Genomic DNA, 26,618 nt, shown 5'->3' with positions numbered 1-26,618 from the left:
ATTATGTTACTATCTGGACATGACTGTTCATGGTGTACAAATGACTATTATTTTGCTTAAGCGATTGGTTCCAGAGTAGTACCCTTTTTGATTGTAGCCCAACCAATCAAACGCCAATGCTTCTCGATACGTCTCGACAAAGCGATCTTTTCGTTAACTTCTGTACAAGCTGGAGAGGTCAATTGTAACCTAGCCATATCAGCCTTCACGGCAACCACACGAGCACCGGTAGCTGTGGAACCAATGTTTACCATCAGAACTTCATTTAACTCCAGATTTCTAACTTTGGCTTGTTTCTGGTTGTCCGTTTTAACACCCAACAGGCGACGTAGTAAGAAGTAGTTGATTTCAATGTCAGTGTAGATACTTGGCAGGTGGCCCTTGGCGCCCACCACTTGACCAACTAGACGGTCTGCTCTGCAAAGGGTAGGATCAACCTTAGTACCAACACCGATTAAACCACCAGGAACCGCAAACTTTAGGTCGTTATGCTCTGCGAAAAGCGATACAATGTTGGAGAAGATTGGCTTACACTGAATTTTTCCCTGCTCATCTTTAGTGACGATACCAGGTCTAATTTCAATTTCATCGCCTAATTTAAAGACACCGTTCAAGATAGAGCCACCAGCAACACCACCCTTCAAGTCATCGATCTCAGCACCAGGTTTGTTAACATCGAAAGAACGAATAACAATCAGACGTGGGGAGGCCATGAAGTCCCTTGGAGGAACTGGGATGGTCTTCACAATGAACTCGTTGACAGCGTCGATGTTGTATTTCAGCTGAGCAGAAATGGGGACCACAGGGGCACCATCAGCGATGGTTCCTCTTATAAACTTGAGAATAGAGTTTTGGTGCTCTAGTGCACTTTCTTCGCGCATCAAGTCGACTTTGTTTTGTAGAATAATGACGTGCTTCAGTTTCATAATTTCGATAGCAGCCAAATGCTCTGAGGTTTGTGGTTGAGGACAGGATTCGTTACCGGCAATAAGCAGTAGAGCCGCGTCCATGACAGCGGCACCGGAAAGCATAGTACTCATCAGAATGTCGTGACCTGGACAGTCTACGAACGAGACATGACGCACCAACTTATAGCGGCCAGGACAACCTGGACGCTCACACTTTGGGTGGACTTCTCTGTCAGACTTGAATGATCTGTAGCAATCAGGCTCGGGACAAGTAGGCTCCTCGCACTTGTAAATTTTAGCATTGGCGTAACCTAACTTGATGGTAATGTTACGTTCCAGTTCGTCCTTAAAACGCACAGTCTGGACTCCTGAAATAGCTCTGACAACCGTAGATTTACCGTGTGCGACGTGGCCAATGGTACCTATATTGATGGTAGCTTGCCTGTTGATAATCTCCGCGGATAGAGGGTTCAGCTTCGAAAAGTCGGGATTCACAGGTTGTTCTGGCAGCCCGCCGCCCTCTTCAAACTCGCGCTTTCTCTTCTCTTCTTCGGACTCAAAGTCGTCTACACCGCTGAAGGCAACGCTTTTCTTAGGCTTCTCCTCTTCCTCTTGCTCCTCTAGGCCAACTTCTTCCTCGGGCTCATCGTTGCCCAGGTTCCCGTTTATGACAATGCTTGGTTCTTGGTCTTGCAAATCTGCCGCCATCTTTCTGCTTATATGTTCTTGTAGCTTTATAACGCCTAGTTCACAGAGAAGATGCTGCTTAAGCTTTGAAATGTCACAATAAATCCAAGTTACTACAAGGAATTACGATATCTTTTCCTGATTCCGACTTGTCGAGCACATAAAAATTTTTCATTATAGAACCAGACCTCAGGAAATCAGTTTGTACGCAGTGCCATGTGACCTAAAACGTCAGTCTGGGAATAAGTGACTTTGAAAAGTATCACTTAAAGTGCCAGCGACAGAGGAGTGAGGTTCTCGGCATCGGTTCTTCTGTATCAACTTAAATCACACCGTTTCCGAACTATGAGTATATAAATATATGTACAACATGCGCTGAAGCGCGTTCCTTCCTTAATTTTCCTCAAACCGTGGGGTTGAATGCAAATTCATTCATCAAGATGTCGACATCTTTCCAAACCATATCTGATTCCCAGTTGTCCCAGTGCTCCATCGTAACAGGAGAGTCACTTCTATGGGATGAGAGTATAGGCTGATCTATGCTCTCGTTGTTTTCAACAGGCATTGGCCGATGAAAGAGACTTGTATGCTCGCTGGTATCGCGAGGGTCCAGTAAGCTTTGTTCTATGAGCGCGTCTGGCGCTAGATCTAAATGATTTGCTCTCTGTCCCTCCGTAGAAGTGGCAGTATGCTGACCACCGGCTCCACTTTGTGGGCTATTGAAAGTTGACCCTGAGTTCTGTGTTCTTGCTTCATCAGGTCGTGGCAATCTGCGATTTAGAATACTCCTTAGAGATGGGACATCACCAGCTTGGCTCCCAGGACTCGCAGAGCTGCTGCCTGTGCTGGCAGGCGCATTTATGGGCACTGGGTCGAGTGGGATAGTCTTGATAAGTTTACGCGCGTTCTCCTCAGGATGTTTGTTGCCTGATAAACGCCGCTCTTGCTTTCCTTTGGGATGCCCAACGTCATTTGGACCTTTTTGGAGTTCCTCTTCGCCATCATTGTCAATGGAGTGCCTTCTCATTTCCCGCTTTAACTTCGCCATGCCACACTTCGACCTTAGGATGTAAAGGCAGTCAAAAAACACGCTAGCGGACATTCGGGACTTTATGGTAATGTCCAAGTTAAAGTCGCCCTCAACGCGACGCTCCTGGCCGGCTTGCTTGTTTTTCCACTTTTCGTGCATGTTACTAAACATGCTCCATATGCTTCTCATTATGCCGGATGACCGATATGCCATATCATATTTAAGCACCGACGCATTGAACGTTAGCAGTACAGCATCTTGATAAACTTTTTGACCCAGCTTCAAATTAAGCACTGAATCCAATGATGAGTGAACCAGCTTGCTTATAATACACGCTGTCTGCCAGATGTTGAGCACAAAAACACCGGGAAACGACTTGATTACAGCGGGATCTGACTTCCACATTGCTGACGTGTGCAACAAAAGCTCGATGGCAGCGTTGTAAACTTTGACGAACCCACGCTTTACTTCGAAGTTAGTTTCAATGTCGCGCACCGTGGCGTCTATAGCATCGAACCCCGCTGAACTATCTGAGGGTTTCGAGCCCGTGAAACAATACGTTAATAAGTGAACTTTTGATACCAGGAGCAGGAATTTTCTGATGTCGTCTAAATCGCTGTCACGAAGTCTCAATTCCAGCTCTCCCAGTTGTTGCTCGAGAACTTGTAACAATGGAAATTTTTCTCCCCCGCCAACCATTCCCATAGCATTTAATGGGTTTGAGTTCATAGTTTTAGTGAGCTGGTTCTCAAAATAAGCAATGTGCATCATCTGTTTGATAGATCTCGGTACATAAGTGTCTTGGTATGAGCCACCCTGTCTAGAGGATAACTCACAAGCACTTATGACAGTGTGGTCAAACGATACAAAAGAAGGAAAGCCAAATGAAGATGCAATTGTCTGTGAAACAATGTTACAACAAACCCAGGTCTTGACCTGTTCTTGTATTTGTTCAGAGTTCGTAGTAGCGTACTCTGTCGAAAACTCGGCACAATTTAAACCCACGCGAATCGCCTGAAACATTGCTGAGCCCATTGTATTCCAAGACGTATCAGCACTAAGTGACGAGGTTAGTGGTGGCCAGAAGGTATAGAGAAGAAAAGCTTGAACCGAATATACGGAGGCAACGTTCAGTACCGGCTCGTCGTTCTCGGATGGCGCATATCGAATGATTGGGGATATTGTGATCTCAGCTAGGACCGATTTTACCAAGGTTGAAAGCTTTGCCATGATATCCGAACTTTTAGACTTCCTGCGGAGCCCAATAAGCATTATGACCCAAAACAAGCACGGTGATAGGCTATAGATAAGTTCGGGGCCCTTGGATATGTCGACAACAGGAAGAAACGGATGATATTTCGCCGTAAACTCCTCATAAAGATCCCTAATATCTTCACTTGACATATAAACATCGCCGAGCGACTTCGGGCTGCAATGAATTATGTTACTGTTGAAGACATTTGCTGAAGTTGGCACTTCTATCGTCACCGCGGCTTCTTCAGATTCTCGATTTCGGTCTTCAGCACTTAGAGACTCGATTGGTGGCTCTGCGGTAGGAGTGTCATCTACAGAGCTTGTAGAAAGCGTAGACGATGCTTTATCGAGGCCGGACGCAGCGTCTTGTCGCAGCTTCATCAGCTTTTCCTTGGTAAAATTGTTTTGGTCAAGAAGCGTCTGCTGTTCTTCTTCAATTCTTCGGAGAATTTCCTCGGCTCCTAGGTTGCTCAAGGACTTTGTGAGCTCTTTAAATCGCTTCTCGATTACCTCATTGCGGACTCTCTTATACGTTCTGCGAAAGTCTTTTTGTAATACACATTGTACGTTTTTCTTTGCACAACGCGTACAAGATTCCGGAGCTCTTTCGTGAGCATCACATTTGGACTTTTGCTGCCTGCACTCCACGCATGCTAGCTTCTTGCGTCTTCCCTTTCTTAAGCCAGCATTTATGTCGGAAGAAACGGTTTTTTCGTCCTGGAAGTCCGACGATTCGCTCATCGCTGGAAGTTCGCGTGTGTCCAACGGTAACTGCTGGATTTAGGTCCACCTAGCGCGTCTTGCTGTTTATGCGTGAAATTGAATCACCGCGATGAGTCTGCTATTAATTACAACTTCCTGGGCTGAAAAAGTTTAGGACCTAATAAAGATGCATACTGGTAAGCTCATCGGTTGACAAAACTAGGTGAAATGGAATCTTGGCGAGTGTTGAAGGCTTCTCGGCTAGATATCAAACTTTGTCTAGCATCAGCTTTTCTTAGACTTGCTTCCTATGGCCTCACAAACCAGGTTCTGACCTTGTTTCTCAACGAGATTGGGATCTCGGAACGGGAGATGGGATGGTTCATGTCCCTTACGCTGGTAGGAGATGTGTGTATTTCTTACTTGTTGACTTGGCATGCAGATTCTTGGGGTCGAAGGAGAGTGCTCACATATGGGGCTGTAATGATGGTGCTAAGCGGCATCGTCTTCAGCTGGAGTGAAAACTTCTACGTACTGTTGATCTTCGCTATCTTTGGAGTAATATCGCCCTCAAGTGACGAAGTTGGTCCTTTCAAGTCAATAGAAGAGTCCATGATAGCCCATTTGACGCCGCATAACCAGAGGCCTGAGATTTACGCCGTTCATTCCCTTGTAAGTACCTTGGGAAGCGCGCTAGGCTCAGTGTTTTGTGGGTGGCTCGTTCAGGCTCTTCAAGAACACAAAATTCTTGAAACCAATGTTCAGTGCTATAAGGCTGTGTTTGTACTTTATGCGCTTCTTGCATTCGGGAAGCTTCTCACTATTGTATTTTTATCTGACGACGCTGAGCTCGACGCGCATCAGCTTGAGCAACAAGACCCGCAACAGGCATTGGATGAGACAACTCCATTGGTCGAAACAGCTACTCGGAAGATTGCAGGGTTGGCTCCTGAGACGAGATCTGTTATGTTTAAGTTACTCATCATCTTTATGCTGGACTCATTCGGGTATGGGTTCATGACGAGTGCTTGGACCGTATTCTACTACTCGGTCGTGTTCCACTTAAGTTCAATGGCATTGGGGGCTTTGTTCTTTGTTGCAAAGATAGTCATGGCGCTCTCCTCGCTTCCATCGTCTTCGGTGGCCCGGATGTTTGGCCCTGTAAAAGCCACTCTTCTGGTGCAGGTGCCGTCAGCTATATTTTTTATGCTGATTCCATTCGCAGAGGGCCACCTTTCGTTGTCGATACTTTTCTTCAACCTTTATAACCTGACCATGGCAATGGACGTCACACCTCGGCAAATCCTTTTGACTAACATTATCAAGCCGGGAGATTTGACGAGAGTAATGGGTATTGTTAACATCGGAAAAACATTTGCGCGCTGCATTGGGCCTATATTTACAGGGATATTAGCAGATAAAGGTCTCCTTTGGGCATGCTACTTGATAAGTGGTGGTTTTGTGATTCTGGCTGATCTTGTCCTCGCCGTTTTATTTATTGGGGTTGACTCGCACATTTTAAAAACTACCAACGCTTGAGAGAGGAACATTCGGCCTCGTAGAGTGCTTTGATCGCTTAATAGAAGTCAATAGACATCTAAAAAACACTACGAAGAAAATGATTCGCTGTTATACACAGACAAATGAGTGGTTTTCGAACCATTACGACCTCCAAGGCGAATACTCTATTTTGTAGGCAACTGCTAAGTTCTGACCGCTTTCAGATCAGCCATTGATTAACAGATGCACAAGAATAATAAATTTATGTTTTGCAATATGAAAAGCACATTCACCACTAACAATGCTACAGAACAGAGTTCTGAACACAACCTCAAGCCCTCAACCAAAAAAAGCGGGTTTCTTGCAGCACATTTAATCAAGGTGTAGTTGCTTTACGCTTTGGGGAGTGTGCACTGTAACGCTTTGTGCAAAGCAGACCGAGGTTGAGACTCTATGGTTTATGTCATAAGCGACGGTTGTGACACCGTTTCAGCAACCTATGGGCAAATTAATGCCTTGAGGACAGTCTTGTGATAACTTATCAAGATCTCCATGAATGATCGGCTCTTGTTAGCGCCTCGACGTTTGACTACTTGATGGGTTTGTTTGACGTGTCGGCACTTAATTCGCTTTAATAGACAGCTCTGCAAATTACTTTCGAACGCCGCCAAAAGTACAATCGCGCGAGCAGTGGGTATTAAGAGCGCCTGAAGAGAAGTGAGCGCAAGGCTCGGCTCTAATCATCCGCGCTCTCACGTTGAGCGGGCCACCTAGTGAGCTTTCTTTCCACAACACGAGAATACAAAAGCAAAACAAGGCAGCCACTCGCCGGACCGACAAAACAAAATGATTAAGGCTTGTTATTTTATATAACTGATCTTATATTTCCCTTAGCTTCATTACAGAGGCGAAAGTGTACAAATACAAAGAGATAAAAAGGGTAAAATGAACCCAGAGTAAAATTTTGTCCCTTTTTAACGGTTGGACTTGGCAACACGTTCCAATTCGTCCTTCTTCTTGATGGCGTAAGAGGTGGAGGAACCCTTGGCGGCGTTGATCAATTCTTCAGCCAAAGTTTCGGCAATGGTCTTGATGTTTCTGAAAGAAGCCTCTCTAGCACCGATGGTCAACAAAGCAATAGCCTGGTTAACTCTTCTCAATGGAGAAACATCGACGGCCTGACGTCTGGCAGCACCACCACCACCGACTCTGGTGGTGTCTTCTCTTGGGCCGGTGTTGGTGACGGCGTCGACAACAACCTGCAATGGGTTCTGGTCGGTCAAGACGTTGATGATGTCCAAAGTGTGCTTGACAATTCTGACGGCCTTCAACTTCTTACCGTTGTTTCTACCGTTCATCATCAAGGAGTTGGTCAATCTCTCGATGATTGGGCACTGAGCCTTTCTGAATCTCTTGTTGGCATAACGGCCAGCGGTGTGAGGGACGAAGATGGACTGACCGATCTGGACGTAGTCGACCAGAGAGGCGTCCTTCACCTCAACGTTCTTGAAAGACCACTTGTTGAACAACTTGATCTCGTTCTGGGCCTTCTGCACGTCCTCTGGGATGGCGGTGGCCAACTCAACAGGAGTGAACTCCTCCACGACTTCAAAGTCTTCTTGAACTTCAACTGGAGCTTCGTGTTCGTGATCAGACATCTTTACACACTCTGTGGTTCCTTAGGTATTCGCACTATGGTATCAAGACAACAAGTTTGAAATCTATGCCCACCTTGTGTTCCACCAGGGCTGGAAAACTTCGTGAAAAAGTTCACCAACCGCAGCTTGCACGGGCCTGCCGGGGGCCCCCGCCTGGAGCTAGGCGGAGGTGGGCCGGGGCACGCGTGGAAGCTAGGCAGAGACCAGGGGAGTTCCGCCGGCAGAGCCTGCGATGCTAGGCAGGGAGCCGTCCAGAGAGGGCCGTTGGTCCACGCTGGAGGCCACAGTAACTGCCGGGGACTCCCACGCGTGCCCCTCTGCCGCGCTGGCTTTACGCAGGCTAACTTTCCTGTCTGCTGTGGGGATTTCTGAGAGATTATTGACCGTTGTTGCGGCTCTATTTTGTTGAATTTTTACCCACTCAATTTTTGGAGGAAGAAATCCATAACCAGATATGTATGGGTTTAAAGGTGTATGGGTTAAACAGTCTCATAAAATCGTAAATGTCAGTTCTATCTTCCGTTAGTTCCTGGCGTCGGGGATCACGAACCAACTAGAAGCTATTGTAGGTGATAGTAAAACATCAGAATATATATGCGCTGTGGTGCTATAATAAATCAATAGTATTAGTAGGGTTTATTGGCCTGCGTTGGGAAGGGATTTTATTCGTTTTGTTCCTCTTGCTCTAGCCACTCTTCGTACCATTGCGGAACCTGAGGGACAATGGTGACCCTGGCGTCGGTGTCAGGCAGTTCGACACGAAAGGTGGGCCTGTCGACCGCGTCGGTAAAGGCGCTTTGAAAGTACTCAGAGCGGAGGATGGCAATGCCGCGGTCGCCCTCAAAGCACAGTAATGAGCCAGCTGGCCTCTGGCGCCTTTGTTTCCTTGGAATAACGGAGCTGGAAAAAGGGCTTAGCGGCTGGGGCGAGGGTTCTACCTGGTCTCCATTGCTTTCTTTCTCGACCAAAATCGCCGGGTATTTCTCGAAGCCTGCTCCCTGTAGAAAGTGCGAGTTTTCGATCTTGACAGGTACTGCCCTTTTTCGAAGAATGCCTGTGGAGAATGTCCGCGCTGTGAGCTCCTGGCCCACGTAGCAGCCCTTGTCGAAACTAACTGCATTCGGTAGGAAATCGAAGTTGAGTTCGAGTGGGAGAAGCGTTTCGGGTCTGAAGTCTTCAAGGCCATCAATGAGGCCGCTTTCAAAACGTTGGCAACGCGCATGATGTGGTGTTACCGCCTCTATGGCGAAATCGAAGGGAAAGCCTTGTGGATTAAATGATTTGCTCAAATCTGTGGTCTCGGCTCGCGTTATGATACGGAAAACTTGCGGAGCATGTGGATCATTAAATAGGGTACTATTGTAGCGGGCGTCGATGAACGCGGCTACTATTTTGTCTTCTGCACCCGCGAAGAAGGTTGCGAGAAGGTGCTGCGCGAATGAGAGCGAGCTCTCGCGCGTTTTTAAGGCCTCTAGAGGCGTCATAAGATTGTTGATCCACGGGTTTTCCTCGAGACCGGCCATTTGCGGAAAGCCAATTGAGACATGCCATGTCCTAAGCTTCTGATCAGGTACTAAGTGGCTCTTGACTTTGCTTACCAGTGTGTGAGAATCAAATATCTTCTCGATTTTGTCGCTTATTGAGCGATCTACTTCCACCAAGAACTCGGGATATTTGCGCGCGGGGCCGCTATCGATCAAAAGGGGAACAGGATATATAATCGCATCTGTAAGCAGCCTGCCCTTACTGTTTAAGAGTCCAGTATATGTGCCAAATCTCGATAAAAATGGGCCAAACTCTCCAGCTTCATTAAACAGACCCCAGTTGCCTTTAGTCATATCAAACTGCTCAACATTCTCAGACTCGATCCCGTCTTCTTCTTCGACAGATATTGTGGTCAGCTTTTTCTTCACGTACGTAGGAAGCAGCTTTGAAGTAACTAGGCCGTTCAGGAACTTCACGGAGTCAGGTCCTCTGACGTGCACATGAGACTTGTTCGGGAGCTCACAATACTGAAAACGCGCGAGAGAGCTTGATCGTCTCGATGACTGCAGTATATACTGTCCATTTCGGACCAACGCAGCTGCCGAACGTTTTAGTGCCATTGCTGACACCCGAGCTGTTCCTTCAAACTAAGCGGCAAGCGATAATCACTAGCCCCAGCTCCAGATAAATTGCAGTCCGAGTTTGGACCGGCACGTGATATCATTTTGGTTATAGATGTTGTGGGGATAAGAGATAGATAAATGAATAGAATCTCCAGAATAGTCCCCTCGTCTTCTAAGAAGGCCAACTACCAGCTATATATATTACGCACTTTTTAACCACACCTTTTACTGAAAAAAGGTTTTTTCGTTGTATTTTGGATACTATTTGAATATAAAAAAAGTCGAAAGTCGAAAGTCGATAAGGGAGTTGATGGGTAGAAGGATTAAGGCAAGTTCCCTCGCTCCCGCAGGCTTGTTAGGGCCTTAGCACAATGCAGCAGCTACCACACGTTATTGGGACCCATAACAATGATCCAGCTCTTGAGATTTTCAGGAAAAGCCCTTTGCGTCAACAGAAATATCATCATCATCATAAATGTATTGTTTTAAAAAAAATCGAAGGGTGTCTTCCAGCTCTCTTGTATTCTTAAATTTCTTCCAATGGCTTCTTCTGTACATGCATCAGTAATGAGGTAGGAGGGAGACTAAGAAGACCCGGCGTTCAACAACGTTACTGCAGCTTAGTTAGCCTCGGAAGCCAACTTCTCAGCCTTGGCAACGACATCTTCGATACCGCCCACCATGTAGAAAGCGTTTTCTGGCAGGTGGTCGTACTTACCGTCCAACACAGCCTTGAAAGAGGAAATGGTGTCCTTCAATCTGACCAGTCTACCTGGGATACCAGTGAAAACCTCGGCGACAGCGAAAGGCTGGGACAAGAATCTCTGGATCTTACGGGCTCTCTCGACAGTCAGCTTGTCCTGTTCGGACAACTCGTCCATACCCAAAATGGCGATGATGTCTTGCAGAGACTTGTAGGCCTGCAGGGTCTGTTGAACCTGAGTGGCAACGTCGTAGTGCTCTTGGCCGACAACGGAAGCGTCCAAAAGTCTGGACTTGGAGTCCAATGGGTCGACAGCTGGGTAGATACCCAACTCAGAGATACCTCTGGACAACACAGTGGTGGCGTCCAAGTGAGCGAAAGTGGTGGCTGGAGCAGGGTCAGTCAAGTCATCAGCAGGGACGTAAACGGCCTGGACGGAGGTGACGGAACCCTTCTTGGTGGTGGTAATTCTCTCCTGCAACAAACCCATATCGGTGGCCAAGGTTGGCTGGTAACCGACAGCGGATGGGATACGACCCAACAGGGCAGACACTTCGGAACCGGCCTGGGTGAATCTGAAAATGTTGTCGATGAAAAGCAACACATCCTGGCCTTCTTCGTCTCTGAAGTACTCAGCGATGGTCAAACCGGTCAAAGCGACACGGGCACGGGCTCCTGGAGGCTCGTTCATCTGACCGAAAACCAGAGCGACCTTGGAGTCACCCTCCAAGTTGATGACACCGGTCTCTCTCATTTCACGGTACAAGTCGTTACCCTCTCTGGTTCTCTCACCGACACCGGTGAAGACGGAGAAACCACCGTGAGCCTTGGCGATGTTGTTAATCAGCTCCTGAATGAACACGGTCTTACCGACACCGGCACCACCGAACAGACCAATCTTACCACCACGGGCGTATGGGGCCAAAAGATCGACGACCTTGATACCAGTTTCCAAGACCTCAGCGGCGGTGGACTGCTCCACGAACGCAGGGGGCTCGGCGTGAATTGGGTTTCTCTTCTTGGTCAAAATTGGACCTCTTTCGTCGATGGGCTCACCGACGACGTTGATGATTCTACCCAGGGTCTCTCTGCCGACTGGGACAGAGATTGGCGCGCCGGTGTCAACAACCTGCTCACCACGAACGAGACCTTCGGTACCGTCCATAGCGATGGTACGCACCGTGTTCTCACCCAAGTGCTGGGACACTTCCAGAACTAGCTTGCCCTGCTTGGTGTCGATCTCCAATGCGTTCAAAATCTCGGGCAATTGGCCCTGCTCGAACTGCACATCGACAATGGCACCAATGACGGCACGCACCTTACCGTGAGCGGCGGCGGCCTGGGTGGCCATGGTTCTGGCGGCATTCATGTTCATGCGCTGGCCGGCCTGAGCGGCCTTGAGCGCGCTGCGTGAGGTCGCAGCGTACAATCTGGGGACAACCATGCTGGCTTTCACGCGACAAAGGTTCTTCAGCTGCGCGACAACAAAAAAAAGTTACTATCAAAGGCCTAAAAAGACGTCTCTATCCTGCAGGTTCCGCGCTTTAAAACTGGGCAGAAGCGTGCGATGATCTAGAAGCACTCGAAAGTCTCTGAATGAGTCTCGGGAGAAGTCTTTGAAAGTCTTTAAAAGTCTTGAAAGTCTTGAAAAGGCCTGGAGCTTGGTTTACGACCGCTTGTATAGGGGAATCTACACTTGTTCTACATATATACTTGTGCGTAGAGGCCAGGTAGGAGGGCCGACCGCGGCCACCGCGGGGACGTGTGAGCGCGAAGGCCGGGTAAAGCGGAAGAAAATTTTCAGCTGTGAAACGCGCGCTGTGATTGGACGCAGGCCTGGGGACAGAGGCGCGGCCGTGCGTCACGATATTTCCGAGATCATGTGACTGGGTGTGTGTCTGCGCACGTGTATTTATGTTATGCGCTTATGTAAGTGGCGGTTAGGGCGCTGATTGGTGCGTCAGCCGGCTCGAGCACTAGTACATGGCTGGTGGCCATGGAGCGACGGGAGTGCGCAAAAGTGAGATATGGGGGCTATAAGTACCGTATTTGTGTGGTGGAAGCCCAGCTTTGCGTCTGCGCGAGGCCGCGTTTGATTTATATATATAGGTGCAAATCTGCGGTTGTAGAGTTCTCCAGAAGTGCGGAACGGGTAGGAGATTAACGCCTGCATGCTCGTTGCGGTGCTGAATCTAGCTTTAGAGTGAAACTCGGGCTTCGGGGAGATAATGCGTACCACATAAGGATAAAGTGATGAGATCGAGATGGACTAAAGTCCATCTGTTTGAGGGAGCGTGCATTCTAAAGAGCCATTTGATCGCGAGTGCAGCGCCCTTTTTTCTTGAAAAGCGCTGTAGGCTGATCTATGTTTTCTTCATTTCAACGAGGTCTTGATCGTATATATCTTGGCCAGATAATTAATGTTTAGGAAGAGGGAATGCGTTTTAACTCGACCCTATTTTCGCTACGGTCAGTTACCAAGGAACAGATATATCAACGATAAGCTACTAGATATACTATACAGTTGGCGTCGCTACAAGCTCTATAAACTACACCTTTTGAACCTAGTGGCCCATCCGCCCACAAGACAGTTCCAAGGTAGAGCTGGGCCGCCAAACCAAAGCATGTTGTTCCTAGGCTCACTTCTTACCTAAACGGGACGCGACGGCGGCGGCTTCTTCCACACCCTTGATGATACCGCTTCTAACACCGTTCTCCTCCATAACACACAAACCCGCGATTGTGGTCCCGCCTGGGGTGCACACCTGGTGTTTCAAGACGCTGGGGTGCTCGCCTGTCTTCTCGACCATTTTGATAGTGCCCTCCAGCACCTTCATCGCACAGAGCTTGCTCTCCTTGAGCGGAATTCCTAATTTGAGTCCGCTCTCCATGAAAGATTCCAGAACCAGGAGCGCGAAAGCTGGGCCTGATCCAACCAGCGCAGTGGCAGCATCCATGTTTTTCTCTGGCAGCTCAATACAGCTGCCGACACGGCCAACTAGCTCGCGAACCAGAGCCTTGTTTTCCTCAGAAACACTGTCAGAGTGAGAGAGGACAGCCATACCATAGCCAAACTTGGCAGGCGTGTTGGTCATGATTCTGGTCACATACTGCGAGTACTCGCCCAACTGACCAATGGTCCAGCCTGCGACTAGCGAAATGAGAAGCTTCTTCTTCACCGGCACAGCGCTCAGCACCTCCTGGGCAAGGAATGGCTTTGTCGACAACAGTACAACACTCGCCTCATCCACGGCCCTCTCGTTGTCGTTGTAAGTGCACTCAACCTCTATCCCATTGGGCGACTCGCCAAATCCCTCCAGTAGCTTTACAACTTGGCTAGTAGAGTCTTTATCATGGTTGCAAGTTATGATTTTTGATGGATAAAGCTTTTTTGTTTCTGCGGATGCCTCAGGAGCGTTGTAAATAGCAGACAAAAGGGCTTGGCCCATAACGCCGCAGCCAAGAATAGTTAGGGTGTAGCGTGCTGAATCAGACATTGGATTTGGGGAAGACGCTGTGACTCAATTATGATTGTACGCACCGATAAAACTAGGCTGACTTTAAGAACTAACCTTTATAGCTTTTTTTTGATAATCCATCTTAATATTTTTTTTAGATAACAGGTATCATCATCATCATCATGCCTCTAATGCGGTGTAGAGGCCTACTGGCACTGTTCATGGGGAAACAGAAAACTGTACCAGATAACAGCATCCACAACCGCTTGAAATGGTAGAACTAGAGCACATACCGGTGCTTCACCCAACGGCAGCAGAGATGGAGGACCCTATCGGATTTCTCTCGCAAACTCACGTTCGTCGACTGGGCCATGTCTATGGCATGGTCAAGCTTGTGCCGCCCTCAGATTTTAGGCCACCGCTTTCTATTAACGAAGACCAGTTCAAGTTTCGGGTGCGACTACAGTACCTAAACGAGCTCAATATCCTTAATCGAGGCAGGCTGTTTCTCATGAAGCAGCTCAACAACTTTTATATGAGAGGCAGTCGTCGAACAGAGAAACATCTGAGGAAGCCATACACGGATGTTGGCGACAAAAGGTTATTTTACTATGACCTTTTTATCACTATAGCGAAGTATTTTAATCCGAGCAAAAGCTTGGCTCCCGAGCGAAACATGGGACGCAAACGTCCGAGGTTCAGCGCGGCTGATCTCGAGAGCCAGACCGCTGCCAAGTCCGGCTCTGCACTCAAGCTGGCTCCTCTAAGCGAGATTGAGAACAATCAAACCTTATGGAAGCACGTAGCCAAAGAGCTTAGTGTGCCTCAAGTCTCTGCAAAAGACGCATTTTTTAGTATCTTAGCGCCTTACTATGAGTTTTTGCAAAAAAGAACAAGAGAACACGACGGGAGCGGGGCCTTGCTTTCCAAGCTCATCTACGCTGAGAAGTTTCCAAATTCTCTTTTGAACGACATGAATCATGGCGAAGAAGGAGAACCAGCGGATGGGGATGATGAGGAAGAAGAAGAAGAAGAAGAAGAAGAAGAAGAAGGGTGTACTTTGTGTCAACGCACAAACAAGCGTACTAAAACCATTTTGTGCGATTCTTGTGACAAACCTTTCCACATATTTTGCCTAGATCCGCCACTCAAGGAGGTTCCAAAAGGCAAGTGGGTTTGCAACAACTGCATTTTTGGAAACGGATATTACGGTTTCAAAGAGGAGGACAAGTTCTATTCCAGGACCGCTTTCCAGAAGATGTGTCGTGAATACGACGCTGAAAGGTGGCCTCACGGCGATAAGCTCAACAACCTGGAGCACCTTGAAAAGATGTTTTGGGACAAAGTCGAACAGATCGACAAATCAAGTCCTATTAGGTATGGAGCAGATATACACAACGTTGGCCCTGGAGAAATGACAGGCTTTCCAACGGCTCAATATATCCCTTCTGCTATGAAAGACGACAACATTGCACATAAACAGTACCTTGAGTATGTCAGACACCCCATGAACCTTGTTAATCTCCCAAGCGCAAAGGGTTCACTTTTATCTGTCTTTGGAAAAAAGATCTCAGGTATGACCGTTCCTTGGATCTACATCGGCTCGACATTCTCAACTTTCTGCTGGCACTTGGAAGACCAATACACTCTCAGTGCGAACTATCAACACGAGGGAGATCCCAAGATTTGGTACAGCATTCCGGAAAGTTCTTGCGAGAGGTTTGACAAACTAATGAGAGACACGGCGCCGGACCTTTTCCAGAAGCAGCCAGACTTGCTTCACCAGCTGGTGACGTTAATTGCGCCTTATGACAAACGCTTTCAGGAAGCCAAAATAAGCTGCTTCAAAGCTATTCAATACCCTGGGGAATACATAATCACATTCCCTAAATGCTACCACTCTGGTTTTAACAGTGGCTACAACTTTAACGAGGCTGTCAATTTCACGCTTGACTTGTGGCTGCCCTATGGTATTGAAGCCACCCGCGATTACGTTGGCAGCGGGAAACGCTGTGTGTTCGACATGTGGGAACTGATGCTCACAGTATTGGTAGAATACCTAAATGATTCCAAGAAATTCGACGAGTCGCTTATCCGCAGTTGTCACACAGAATTAGAGGCAATGTTTAACCAGGAAGTTAAAAGCATAGATCAGCTTTCCAAGATTCTGAATAACCGTGTAGAAGCAACCGGCATCACACGGCGGCGCATAAGCGACAAGACCCAGGTGGATGTCAAAGTCACTGTGCGACACGACTATCGGGAGCCAGACTTTGAAGACGACGAACACACAAGCGCTAGTGACAACGAATTTGGAAGCGATGACGATGGAGACGATGACATCTTCTGTGCAGCATGTAAGACTATTTGCCCGTTTTTCTTTGTCGCACACTTCGAGAAGTCCCGTGTTTCGAAGAGAAGGCGCTTACAATCTATGGGGCCTGCAGAGTGGAACCAGATGTCTGAACGTGGAGAGATCAAAATATTCTGTCTTCGGGACTATATCAAGCTTCTAGAGCTTGAAAGCGAGGGTGATCAGAGCGATTGTTCAGATGACGAAAACAATCTCAAGAAGTTTCAACGTGATGAACTTTTCTTAATAAGGAAGCCAGGTGAAATAAGAGATGTACTTAAGGAAGTACAACATAAATTAGACGGAATGCTCAGGTGAGCGCTTCTAAAGGCTTGGGTATGGCTAAAGGTTTGGAGTTAAATAAGAAATGCAGTGTAGTAAGGATATTATACATTACGTACGAAGGTCTCATCGGCGGCCTTAATTTTTCAGTTAGAACATTTAACTTGAGCTGAATTAATATACTAGATCGGTAGTAAGCAAGCAAAAATGGGTGTCCTCTCTTCCGTGAATGTTACGTTTTTCAGAGTGGCATTTTTGTCTTTTCTGGCGTTTGCCTGCCTTAAAGACGTAAACATGGTATTATCAAATCCATCGGTGTTATTATTTACACACTCGATGGGCCTTCCTGCCCTGATTCTGCCATCCCATAGTGCCCAGCTTGGCCTGATATCTGTGCTGTTCGGCCTCCTGGCAACGCACGATTTTATTCCATTACTAGAAAAGAACAGAGTGTTTTTTGAGTCAATCGTTCCTATCCGGCTAATGTTCTTCTTCATTCTCACCGCGCTCTCATATTACATGGAAGGAAACCTATACATCCACAACAACGCTGTTTTCATTTATGGATTTTGTGAGGTTTGGATGAACTTCTTGATCTTCTCTGCTATACGTGATGAAAAGAATGAAGACTTCAAAAGAGCAAACAGAATACTAGCTGAAGATCAAATGTTATATGAGGAAGACGCCGAACTAAGCGGCGCGGAGCTGGAGGAGATAGAAAATTCGAGCGCCGAAGAGTGAACCACGAAGGCTACATACGCGCATATAGTATATCTTACACACTATTTTATTTATTCATATTTAACGCCGTTTTCCTGGCCACCTGACACGTACTCGCTGACTATGAAATGCAAGAAATCTTCGAGTTCTTTAAAATTGGAAAAGCTTGTATCAAACAAGGTCTCCCCTGCACCGTTTGTGTATTTCACCCCCGTTGTTGCATTGCAATAATTCGAGCTTTGTAGCAGAAATAGGATGGTGCCGGCTTTAGGCGTTTCAACGAGCAGATCGGATCTCGGCATTTCCAAAATCTTGTCAAATAGGTGAATTTCCTTGTCAAGTTTAGCAATGTGGTTATCGTAAACCACTTCATCTTTTATTGTAACCGTATTACTAGGATTTTCCACTTTTCTGACACTCGAACCTTCCACGACGTCTAAAACAAAACCTTTAATGATTTTTTTTAGCAAGCTCACGTAACTTTCATGTTTGAACTTACCAATTATTGGTCTCAACAATAACACCTCATTGTCTTGTAACCTCCCAACCACTTTGTGCACTTTCGGGCTCTTGGCCGAGGCTCCTATGCTAGTTTGTGGACAGAGCAGCTTTTTTCTTAGCTGTTTCTTGTATATGACAACTAACAACATGCGAAGCATTATGAGGACCAAAGTAGCTTTCCTGTCATTTGTTTTAGGGGCGTCTTGTTGGTGATTCATGATAACGTCGTCATTGACATGCATCGTCTCCAATTCCAACTTCTCAGTGGGAAATTCTATCGTAATTTTATTCTCATTCTCTATACTGACACCATAGGAAATAAGGTTTTCGGACTCTCTTTTTAACTGGTACATGAGGTCCTTCTCAAAAATGAAAAACTTAAGCCTTGATATTTGGCGTCGAAAGTCATTTTGTTCACCGGCGACTTGATTCGGAATGAGCAGTTTGTCTAGATGTGACTCGCCAGTTAATATATAATCGTCTTCTTCCTCAATTTTTGTGAAGATGCGAACTCTCACAAACTTTTCGTTGTTCTCTTTACCAAGAGCATTGGCTTGTTGTCTGTCAGCTGGAACAAGCTCCAAGTTGTCCAGCTTTGAATTATGCCTCAGGACAGCAATGCCTCGCTCCTGTGTATAAGTAGAACCTGAATCTTCGTAGCCATATTTTATTCCGAGCGACTTCTCTCCAGTTTCTCTGTCTTTCATCTTGAATACAACATCCTTTTTTGATATGTTATGCGACACTTTAGACCAATAACTATGTTCCTTTTTGAGACTTTTCTCCAGTGCCAGGTATGAATCTTTCAACAGGGTTCGCGACTCTTCCAGGCTTCTCTGCTTCCATCCTTTTGCTATCAAACTTCTTTCTAGCACTTCATCGGAGGAGGGCTTTTGGAAAGGGATCTTTTCGGCATTCAATGAAGCAGGTGGAACGGTCTTTTTGAGAAATGGCGACATTGAGGCATTGGCCGCAGAGGGCCGTACTGAGGACAGTAAAAGAGATACAAATTCAAGCGCTAAAGAAGACTCATTGACAGCCAAATTCAAAGACTGAACTGTGCTAGCTTTGAGCTGACGGAATTGTTCTTGCGACAACACAGCATCTTCATCCGCTTGAGCAGGGCCTTCAATCTGTTGAGGCTCAGGTGTTCGCTGGCCTGGGTCATTTGTGAGTTGAGAGCCGTCCATATCAAGGTCCCCATCTGAATCTTGCTGCGCCTGAGGGAGGGGTGCATCTTTCATGATTTCTTCCATGAGTGATTCCTCTGTGAGATCTGCGAATTTAGTACCTGGTCCCCGGCTCTGTAAAATCAGCGGGATCAATTGATCCAAGGGCATGTTGCCGAAAGTCTCATAAGGGTTGTTAACTAGCGGCTGTGTCACACCCGTACTGGGCTGACTTTGGTCATCTTTATGGTCATTATCAGAATCTGCTGTCGGTGAGGCAAAAGATGGGACAGGACGGATTAAGTTGGGATCAATTGCCAGCGGCTTTTTATACGTAGAATCAGACCTGAAACCATTGGCTTGAGGCTCTTCTCCAGCCATCTTTAAGTCGCTCAGTACCCCGATGAGGGTACTTATAATGTAATCTTGGCTAAGAAGGTATTTCTATACTCTAAAAACAACAGCTTTCACGTGGCGAGTGATTCAGTCGTCCAAACTCGAATGGTGTAAGGTCGGCAATATCCTATACTACTATGCATTACACAATTTGAGTACGTATAAAGGTGTCCCAATCTCGGATCAATAGAAGTCACCTAAGTCGTCTTCATCCAAATCCGAAATATCAATCATTTCGTCTAATTGGTCGTGGTCCGCAGACTTGTTTTTATCCTTATTTCCGTCCTCTGGGTACCTCATGGCCTTCACGCATTCATCGTGAAGCTGATTGACAAATCTGATTCTTTCGTCAAATAGCTGCTGGGGCTGCTGGGTAGCATAGACATTTAGTAGTTCGCTAGACTCGATATATCCTTCTTCATGGTTGATCTTCGCCTCGATGACGCCGTCCCTGATAGCTCTTGATACCATGTATTCCACCGTCTGCTCCGAGTCCAAGCGCAGCTTGAGACATATATCCTTCAATGAAATTTTCTTGTAAGTAAGCGAGATTATCCGGATCCCTGTTTTGATGACGCTAGATCTTAGACGGACACACAACTGGTAATTACCATCATGAACAAGTTCTTTCTTGTAAGTGGAAATGGCGGACGTGAATTTATTCAAGTCACCGAGCTTTACCGCTTTGGATAGGTGATAATATGGTAGCAGCGAACGCTCCATGTTCTTTTGCTTGAAAAATGAGAGCTCTGGAATATCTCCCATCAGAAGTTCGATTGCGCAATGCAGTTTGTTAGCCTGCTGTAGGAATCCAATGCACTTTTTGGTGTTGGGAGCTTTGCGGATAGCTGCTATTACGTATTCGTTGGCAGTGGAGTAGTCCAACTGAATAGCACTCAATTTGGACAGGTAGAAGTAGTAGCGAGCTTCTAAGGGGCTTGAGACATCGTTGGAACCGGGAAATTCGACTTTGCCGATGAAGTCTGCAGCCGCGTCAACTTCGCCGGTTTGCAGGAAGCTTCTGAGGATAAACGTGATGAGCATTGCCCTCGTTTCGTTGTCGTGTTTCAGGGTGGCAGTCTTCAAAAACTTAACCATCTCTGACCTAATGCTAGTGTCAAAAGCGTCGCCCCGCAGCTCATGCGCCCTGCAGATGTAAAACCATAGTTTTGCGTTGATCAGGTCCAGGGTACGGTTGTTGTAGAAGTTGAGTACCTTTGGGATGACTACCTGCAAGTTGAAGACTTTCAGATGATCAACCTGGTTTGAGTCCAGCAGGTACAGCTGAACTAACAAATGCAGAAAGCTGTTCACTTCACCAGAAACATCGACCGAATTGCCGCCAGTCAGCTGGTAGAAGGCCGCAGGGTACTGCTGACGCTGCTCCTCGGCATTGTCGACCTTGCTTTTCTGATTGTTATTGATGAATTTCAAAAGCGGCACCTTGAATGTTGAGCTTTCGGGATAGAGCAAATTGACTAGCACCGCCAAATCCTCTTTCTCAAGGGAGGACCTGAGTGTGCTCAACTCTCTCAGCGACTTCCACACAAATCTGGAATCCAATGTCGTTGTCGTCTTGGAAACATCCTGCAACAAGTGTAGGACCTTGTCCACAGTCGATTCGCTATCAGTTTTGACCTCAGTTTGTGGGGCCGAGTCCACTTCCATCAAATCACTGGTCATTGGGTCTTGAAAGACTGTTGATGGCTTTTTGCAGTGTGTTGTTGTACCCAGGTCGTTTCTAGAGGGTGGCAAAACCCATTAAATTAAAGGTTAGTTCAAGGTTGTGCTCCCTTCGTACAGAATAACACACATTGGAATACATTTAAAGTGTACTGGATTAAGCGGTTCAGGACTGCTGTTGCAGCCATGCTAGTTCCTGACTGGATGCTAGATTAGTTTCGAGACAGTGAGCTATGTAAGCAGATCTGTTAACGACAAAACCTTCGAACGAGGGCACAAAAACGCTGCTTTGCTCAAGCTCTTGCTAGTAGAAGTCCGTAAAGCCAATTAGGAATTATGAGAGCTGATATTTTGTCAGAATCAACAAGCTGCTGCCTTTATGCCAAATGCCCCCCTTTGGAATGTTCAATGGTATTGTTGGAAACAATCAACGTAAAATCATTTCCTTATATAAAGCGATGAAAAGAAGCGCAAGATCAAAAGCATATGATTCGCACAAAACGCTAATGACCAACTAGACGGCAAGCTACGGTTGACCTTGATGCCTCAAAGAAGCGTGCTCGCTCAACAATGTATCGCACATCACAATCCACGAAGTCATCATTTCCATATTTTGAGGGGCCAAGCCGCTGAAGCACTTTATTCCAACTTGATACCATCCGGAGACAAGTTAGTCACTAAGGCTTGAAAGGTTCTAGATACGCCAGGAGTCTCGCAGAGACTTTAATACTGTAGACCAAAAGCCTAGGAGTCCATACGCGCAACAAATCCGATTTTCAGATGGTCAAGTCGGAGTTTTCGTTAAGTGGCGAAAGGTTGGATATCACGCAAAGGCTCATCCACCGGTACTATAACGGCAACCTTTCGAAGGGGAATGTCAGTAGACGGTCAGGTTCGGCTAAAAAGCATGACGTGGAGGCACCAAAGACGGATGCGGACGAGATCGCAAATGAGCAAGGTCATAGCGGAGTTCTTAGCAACTTGGTTTCGGCGTTGAAGCGCGTCTTCAGCCGGGACCATGAGCGAAACGTACTCATCGAGAAGCTCACACAAGAAAAGCAGCACGCGACCTCCTATGAGGAATGGTATACTACTGCACTGCAGCTCGACGAGCTCACGCATACCAATGATTGGAAAGCACGGGATGAGACCACGCTTTACGATTACATGCTGATCAAAACGCACACAAAGAACATGCGCGATGCCCGCGAGAAGCGTGATTACGCTCAGCTTCTTTATCTCATCCGCACAACCTGGGTGCGTAACCTGGGAAACATGGGAAATGTCAACCTCTACCGCCACTCCCATGTTGGGACCAAAAACCTCATCGATGAGTACATGCGGGAGTCTAAGCTCGCGCTACAGGAACTGGTGCGGAATTCTGATCTCGATGAAAACTATCTATTAGGGATGCTTGTGCAGACCCGGAAGAACATTGGTCGTACAGCTCTCGTGCTTAGCGGAGGAGGTACGTTTGGCCTGTTCCACATCGGAGTGCTTGCCACTTTATTTGAACAGGACCTTCTTCCAAGGGTAATTAGCGGCAGTAGTGCAGGCGCTATTGTCGCTAGCATTCTGTGTTCATGTCCCAAACAAGACCTGGTTGAACTGGTTGAGAGCGTGGTTGGAAAGGAGTTCAACATTTTCCAGGATGACTCGGAAAAGACACAAAGTGAGAACTTGCTCATCAAGGTGTCCCGGTTTTTTAAAAGTGGGACTTGGTTTGATAACAAGAACTTAGTCAAGACAATGATAGGGTTCTTAGGGGATTTGACCTTTCGTGAAGCTTACAACAAGACCGGGAAAATTTTAAACATTACCGTATCTCCTGCAACTGTGTTTGAACAGCCCGGTTTGTTGAATAACCTCACAGCCCCAAATGTTTTGGTATGGTCAGCGGTGTGCGCTTCTTGCTCTCTGCCAGGAATTTTTCCCTCCACTCCAATATATGAGAAGGATCCTAAAACAGGAGAAACGCGCGAATGGAATAGCAGCACTGTCAAGTTCGTGGATGGGTCGGTTGACAATGACCTCCCTATTTCCAGGCTATCGGAAATGTTTAACGTTGATCATATTATTGCGTGCCAAGTTAATATACACGTTTTCCCTTTCCTCAAAATGTCAGTGTCATGCGTCGGTGGCGAAATAGAGGACGAGTTTAGCGCACGCTTTAGACAGAATCTGTCGTCAGTTTACAACTTCATGGCTAACGAAGTGATCCACATCTTAGAAATAGCTACCGAATTGGGTGTGGCAACAAACGTGTTAACAAAGTTTCGGTCCATTCTTTCACAACAGTATTCCGGTGACATCACAATTTTACCGGAAATGAACATGCTCCTTAGAATAAATGAGCTCTTAGCAAATCCATCGCCGGAATTTTTGCTCAGGGAAACCGTCAATGGCGCTCGCGCCACATGGCCCAAAATATCGATTATAAAAAACCACTGCGAGCAGGAATTCGAGTTGGACAAAGCCATTTCATTTTTAAAAGGAAGAATAATCTCCAGCCCTTCTTTCAGGACGAAAAATCCTTTCCAATTCACTGACCTTTCGATTTCTTTGATAAACACCCCGGAAATGATTAGCAACGACGGCCATGTGCCTAATGTGTTGGATGACACCATTCTCAACCCAAACGCTACAGATAGGCTGCTAGTAGTGAATGACACATCTCGCCGCCCTCATTCTCTTGGCAAAACAAGCATATCGATAGCAGAAGCTAGCAAGCAACTACATCATTATCGCCGAAAGTCAGATTCATATGCAAAGGGAAGAGGCCACTCAAGGTACAGTATTTCTCACCCAGGCAATACTAGCTCGCACATATCCTCCAAATTACTGCCAACGTTAATGGGGTATAGTCCAAGACTTGATAGGAAAAAGAGCGTGGGTCAGATCCCTTTTGGCAGCTTTGGAGGAGCAAACAACGAGAAGCAGAAAGAAGCCGACCTTACTCTGGAAAATCAAAGGCATAGCAATAGCTTGACCACCCTGCATGGCTCAAAAAACCCTAGTTATTATGCATCAAACCATACAAGCCCGCCATCGCCACTTTCAGCTCCAATAAGCTCTGCTCTAGAGTATCCAACAAGAAAGGATTCCGTATCATCATACGATTCGCCTTTGAAATCCTATTACAAGAGAAACTCGAAGCAACATAGAAATCGTAGTCCCACGGTGAGCCGGACAAGTACTGGCAATCCATCTAAAGGAAAAACTTCTTCGAGAAGCAAGAGTACCACAAAGCAAGAGTTCAAGAATCCAGAATATGTGGACGATTCTATTGACCCTGTAGACTCTGAAGACAAAGGGGAAACAGAAGAGTAAAGAAATCCCGCTGAACCAACAGCGAAACTGCATTAAATTAAATAAAAATGGGTGTTCATCCACGTAAATATGTCAATTTCATTTTTTATGACGGATATTTTAGAGAATTGATGCCGAAGGTCCCCCAGGCCAGTTTTTCATAAGAACATACTAGTTCCCTAACAAACCCGCTACCTTTCAAAGCGCTCACAGTGCCCTCAGAAACAGACGGACAGCCATCAATTATCAACTTGTCCAATATGATAAATTCCTCTTTGAAGGAACGGAGCATCTGGTAAATCGAAACGCCTGTGAGAGACATGTTAAAAGAAAGATCCAGCTTTCTAATTTTCTTAATATGCCGAACGTTCTTGGCCAGTTCTATTATGGCATGGTCGTCTAAAGCCACAGACTGGTGAAGGCAAAGCTCCTCAATATGATGGATTTTGAGTAGTAGATCTCTCATGTCCAGGAATCCACTGCTATTGCCCCTCTGGAAATGAATATATGGGCAGTCCCCTATATTCAATACTTTAAGCTGGTCTGGGCCCACTGCTGAAAGAACCGCCAACAACCCTTTGGCGCCTATTGAACTGCTCATCACATCAAGGTGTTCGATGGAGGAAAAGTTGTTGAGCAGGTTGCAGTTTTCCGCTAGGTGCGGATACTGAGCCAAATTCACAGGTCTGCCAGTTATTCTGTGTTCACGGAATGTGAGTTTTGAAAGTTTATTGAACAGCGGTTTGTAAATCACAACACGGAGAAACTCTTCTAATTGTGCATTTTTATTGTTCTCTAGCCACAACTCGCGCAAATTGCTGAAGTTTGCCAACCACTCAAACCCCATAGTGGTGTCAAAAGTTACACCAGATATGAATAATTTCTCAATTCTAAATGAAGCTTCTGATGTAATAATGGTTTTGAACGGAAAATGAGGAGATGTGTTTTTGTGATTGCATATGATTCTCATTGATCTCAAATTTTGGACGTTGCGAATAAAAAGCTCATGATTTTGGTCTTCGATCGAGACCTTACTGCGGTTGGCATTCGAAGAGTTTGGAAACACCATTTCAAGTTTTTGTATTTTCTTCAAAAGAGCCATTAGAGTTACTTCTAGTGGCGTACCAATCTTTTTCTTGTATTCACATGTAAGGCTAACCTCTTTCAAACCAGCAGCCAGAGATTTGTTTCTGACGAGAGAGGTAGTAATCGACTCAAGGTCTGTGAATTGATGTTGAATAATAAGAGTTTTGACAAGCGGCTTGAGATCCTGAAGCAGCGTTGGTATAACTTTGCTTTCAGTTGATGCGGCTAAAGAGCGAAATTTAATGTGGTCAATCTGTTGGCGCCCAGCATTAACGTACATCTTGTTGATGAATCTTTGAAATGAGATAATTTTTCGATACGTGCAGGAGCTTAGGTCAAAACGATTGAAAACAGAGGGCAATAAACAAATACGCGAATGCCACACTTTGCTAACAAGGAGGCACCTGCTCAAATCTGTGCTGTCAAGGTTGCAAAGAATTTTCTTCAAAATTTCAAGTGGACACTGGCCGAGGATATCTAGTATGGGAATAGCCCGCGTGTCAACGGCCATCTTTTTCTCAGTAGGTTGCATGACTTGTGGCAGCAACGTGCGTTTTCTTTCGCTTTTACTTGCGACCGATGTTTTGGGCCCCTTCAGTCTTCTTGACACCAGATTTTTCTGATATTCTAATGCTTCGTAGAGCTTTTTTGGAGGATCCAAGTGGTATTTCCGAGTCATATCTCGGATAGCTTTTACGCCTTCTTCGTAGTTCTCTAATGCTTGGCCGTCCATCCGAAGCTTCTGCAGGATCTTTCCTCGCCTTAAGTAACACTTCAAATTATACGGCTCAAACCTTGTGGCCCTGTTGGCATCTTTCAGCGCCTTTTTGAGATCTCCTATCTTCTCCCATGTTGCGGCGCGGTTGTCAAGCAACTTGACCAGCCTTGGGTGTACTAATTCCCCAATTTCATAAAAGGGTCTCTTGCTCAAACCGTGCGACACCCGAATGCTCTCTATATCTTCTGTCTTATACGAGCGAGCTAACCGCATGGCTTTGGTAAACAAGCTATTGGCATTCTTGTAGTCCTCATTCTTGAAGTACACAACTCCGAGGTCCAAGGCCTTTTCCACGACATCCTCATCGCTCATGTTTTACATGCTAATCTTTAT

The 26,618-nt window shown here is 46.3% G+C and overlaps 13 protein-coding genes across 13 annotated transcripts; 4 read left to right on the top strand and 9 right to left on the bottom strand.

The window, feature by feature from the left end:
• Positions 1 to 56: 56 nt before the first annotated feature.
• Positions 57 to 1,616, bottom strand: GCD11 (translation initiation factor eIF2 subunit gamma; the record flags this gene model as incomplete). Its single annotated transcript, XM_002554940.1, has 1 exon — positions 57 to 1,616. The coding sequence occupies one exon, from the start codon at positions 1,614 to 1,616 to the stop codon at positions 57 to 59; it is 1,560 nt and encodes a 519-aa protein (XP_002554986.1).
• A 382-nt stretch (positions 1,617 to 1,998) lies between these two features.
• Positions 1,999 to 4,620, bottom strand: LEU3 (leucine-responsive transcriptional regulator LEU3; the record flags this gene model as incomplete). Its single annotated transcript, XM_002554939.1, has 1 exon — positions 1,999 to 4,620. One exon carries the CDS (start codon positions 4,618 to 4,620, stop codon positions 1,999 to 2,001), a length of 2,622 nt encoding a protein of 873 aa, XP_002554985.1.
• Positions 4,621 to 4,809: 189 nt separating this feature from the next.
• On the top strand, positions 4,810 to 6,120 carry KLTH0F18370g (uncharacterized protein; the record flags this gene model as incomplete). Its single annotated transcript, XM_002554938.1, has 1 exon — positions 4,810 to 6,120. One exon carries the CDS (start codon positions 4,810 to 4,812, stop codon positions 6,118 to 6,120), a length of 1,311 nt encoding a protein of 436 aa, XP_002554984.1.
• A 935-nt stretch (positions 6,121 to 7,055) lies between these two features.
• On the bottom strand, positions 7,056 to 7,739 carry RPS5 (40S ribosomal protein uS7; the record flags this gene model as incomplete). The annotated part of the gene is made up of 1 exon (XM_002554937.1): positions 7,056 to 7,739. One exon carries the CDS (start codon positions 7,737 to 7,739, stop codon positions 7,056 to 7,058), a length of 684 nt encoding a protein of 227 aa, XP_002554983.1.
• Positions 7,740 to 8,401: 662 nt separating this feature from the next.
• Positions 8,402 to 9,844, bottom strand: IBA57 (Iba57p; the record flags this gene model as incomplete). The annotated part of the gene is made up of 1 exon (XM_002554936.1): positions 8,402 to 9,844. One exon carries the CDS (start codon positions 9,842 to 9,844, stop codon positions 8,402 to 8,404), a length of 1,443 nt encoding a protein of 480 aa, XP_002554982.1.
• A 623-nt stretch (positions 9,845 to 10,467) lies between these two features.
• On the bottom strand, positions 10,468 to 11,994 carry ATP2 (F1F0 ATP synthase subunit beta; the record flags this gene model as incomplete). The annotated part of the gene is made up of 1 exon (XM_002554935.1): positions 10,468 to 11,994. The coding sequence occupies one exon, from the start codon at positions 11,992 to 11,994 to the stop codon at positions 10,468 to 10,470; it is 1,527 nt and encodes a 508-aa protein (XP_002554981.1).
• Positions 11,995 to 13,189: 1,195 nt separating this feature from the next.
• Positions 13,190 to 14,047, bottom strand: PRO3 (pyrroline-5-carboxylate reductase; the record flags this gene model as incomplete). Its single annotated transcript, XM_002554934.1, has 1 exon — positions 13,190 to 14,047. One exon carries the CDS (start codon positions 14,045 to 14,047, stop codon positions 13,190 to 13,192), a length of 858 nt encoding a protein of 285 aa, XP_002554980.1.
• A 232-nt stretch (positions 14,048 to 14,279) lies between these two features.
• Positions 14,280 to 16,679, top strand: JHD2 (histone demethylase; the record flags this gene model as incomplete). The annotated part of the gene is made up of 1 exon (XM_002554933.1): positions 14,280 to 16,679. One exon carries the CDS (start codon positions 14,280 to 14,282, stop codon positions 16,677 to 16,679), a length of 2,400 nt encoding a protein of 799 aa, XP_002554979.1.
• Positions 16,680 to 16,850: 171 nt separating this feature from the next.
• Positions 16,851 to 17,384, top strand: ILM1 (Ilm1p; the record flags this gene model as incomplete). The annotated part of the gene is made up of 1 exon (XM_002554932.1): positions 16,851 to 17,384. The coding sequence occupies one exon, from the start codon at positions 16,851 to 16,853 to the stop codon at positions 17,382 to 17,384; it is 534 nt and encodes a 177-aa protein (XP_002554978.1).
• Positions 17,385 to 17,434: 50 nt separating this feature from the next.
• On the bottom strand, positions 17,435 to 19,414 carry SRB4 (Srb4p; the record flags this gene model as incomplete). The annotated part of the gene is made up of 1 exon (XM_002554931.1): positions 17,435 to 19,414. The coding sequence occupies one exon, from the start codon at positions 19,412 to 19,414 to the stop codon at positions 17,435 to 17,437; it is 1,980 nt and encodes a 659-aa protein (XP_002554977.1).
• A 198-nt stretch (positions 19,415 to 19,612) lies between these two features.
• On the bottom strand, positions 19,613 to 21,112 carry RPN3 (proteasome regulatory particle lid subunit RPN3; the record flags this gene model as incomplete). Its single annotated transcript, XM_002554930.1, has 1 exon — positions 19,613 to 21,112. One exon carries the CDS (start codon positions 21,110 to 21,112, stop codon positions 19,613 to 19,615), a length of 1,500 nt encoding a protein of 499 aa, XP_002554976.1.
• Positions 21,113 to 21,892: 780 nt separating this feature from the next.
• KLTH0F18172g (KLTH0F18172p) lies at positions 21,893 to 24,442 on the top strand (the record flags this gene model as incomplete). The annotated part of the gene is made up of 1 exon (XM_002554929.1): positions 21,893 to 24,442. The coding sequence occupies one exon, from the start codon at positions 21,893 to 21,895 to the stop codon at positions 24,440 to 24,442; it is 2,550 nt and encodes an 849-aa protein (XP_002554975.1).
• An 85-nt stretch (positions 24,443 to 24,527) lies between these two features.
• DIA2 (DNA-binding SCF ubiquitin ligase subunit DIA2) lies at positions 24,528 to 26,597 on the bottom strand (the record flags this gene model as incomplete). The annotated part of the gene is made up of 1 exon (XM_002554928.1): positions 24,528 to 26,597. One exon carries the CDS (start codon positions 26,595 to 26,597, stop codon positions 24,528 to 24,530), a length of 2,070 nt encoding a protein of 689 aa, XP_002554974.1.
• Positions 26,598 to 26,618: the final 21 nt, after the last annotated feature.

Source organism: Lachancea thermotolerans (genome assembly GCF_000142805.1).
Source record: "Lachancea thermotolerans CBS 6340 chromosome F complete sequence".
In the NCBI taxonomy this organism is placed as follows: Eukaryota; Fungi; Ascomycota; class Saccharomycetes; order Saccharomycetales; family Saccharomycetaceae; genus Lachancea; species Lachancea thermotolerans.
The sequence above is the reverse complement of the archived record's forward strand: the minus strand, read 5'-3'. Positions and strand labels throughout refer to the sequence as shown.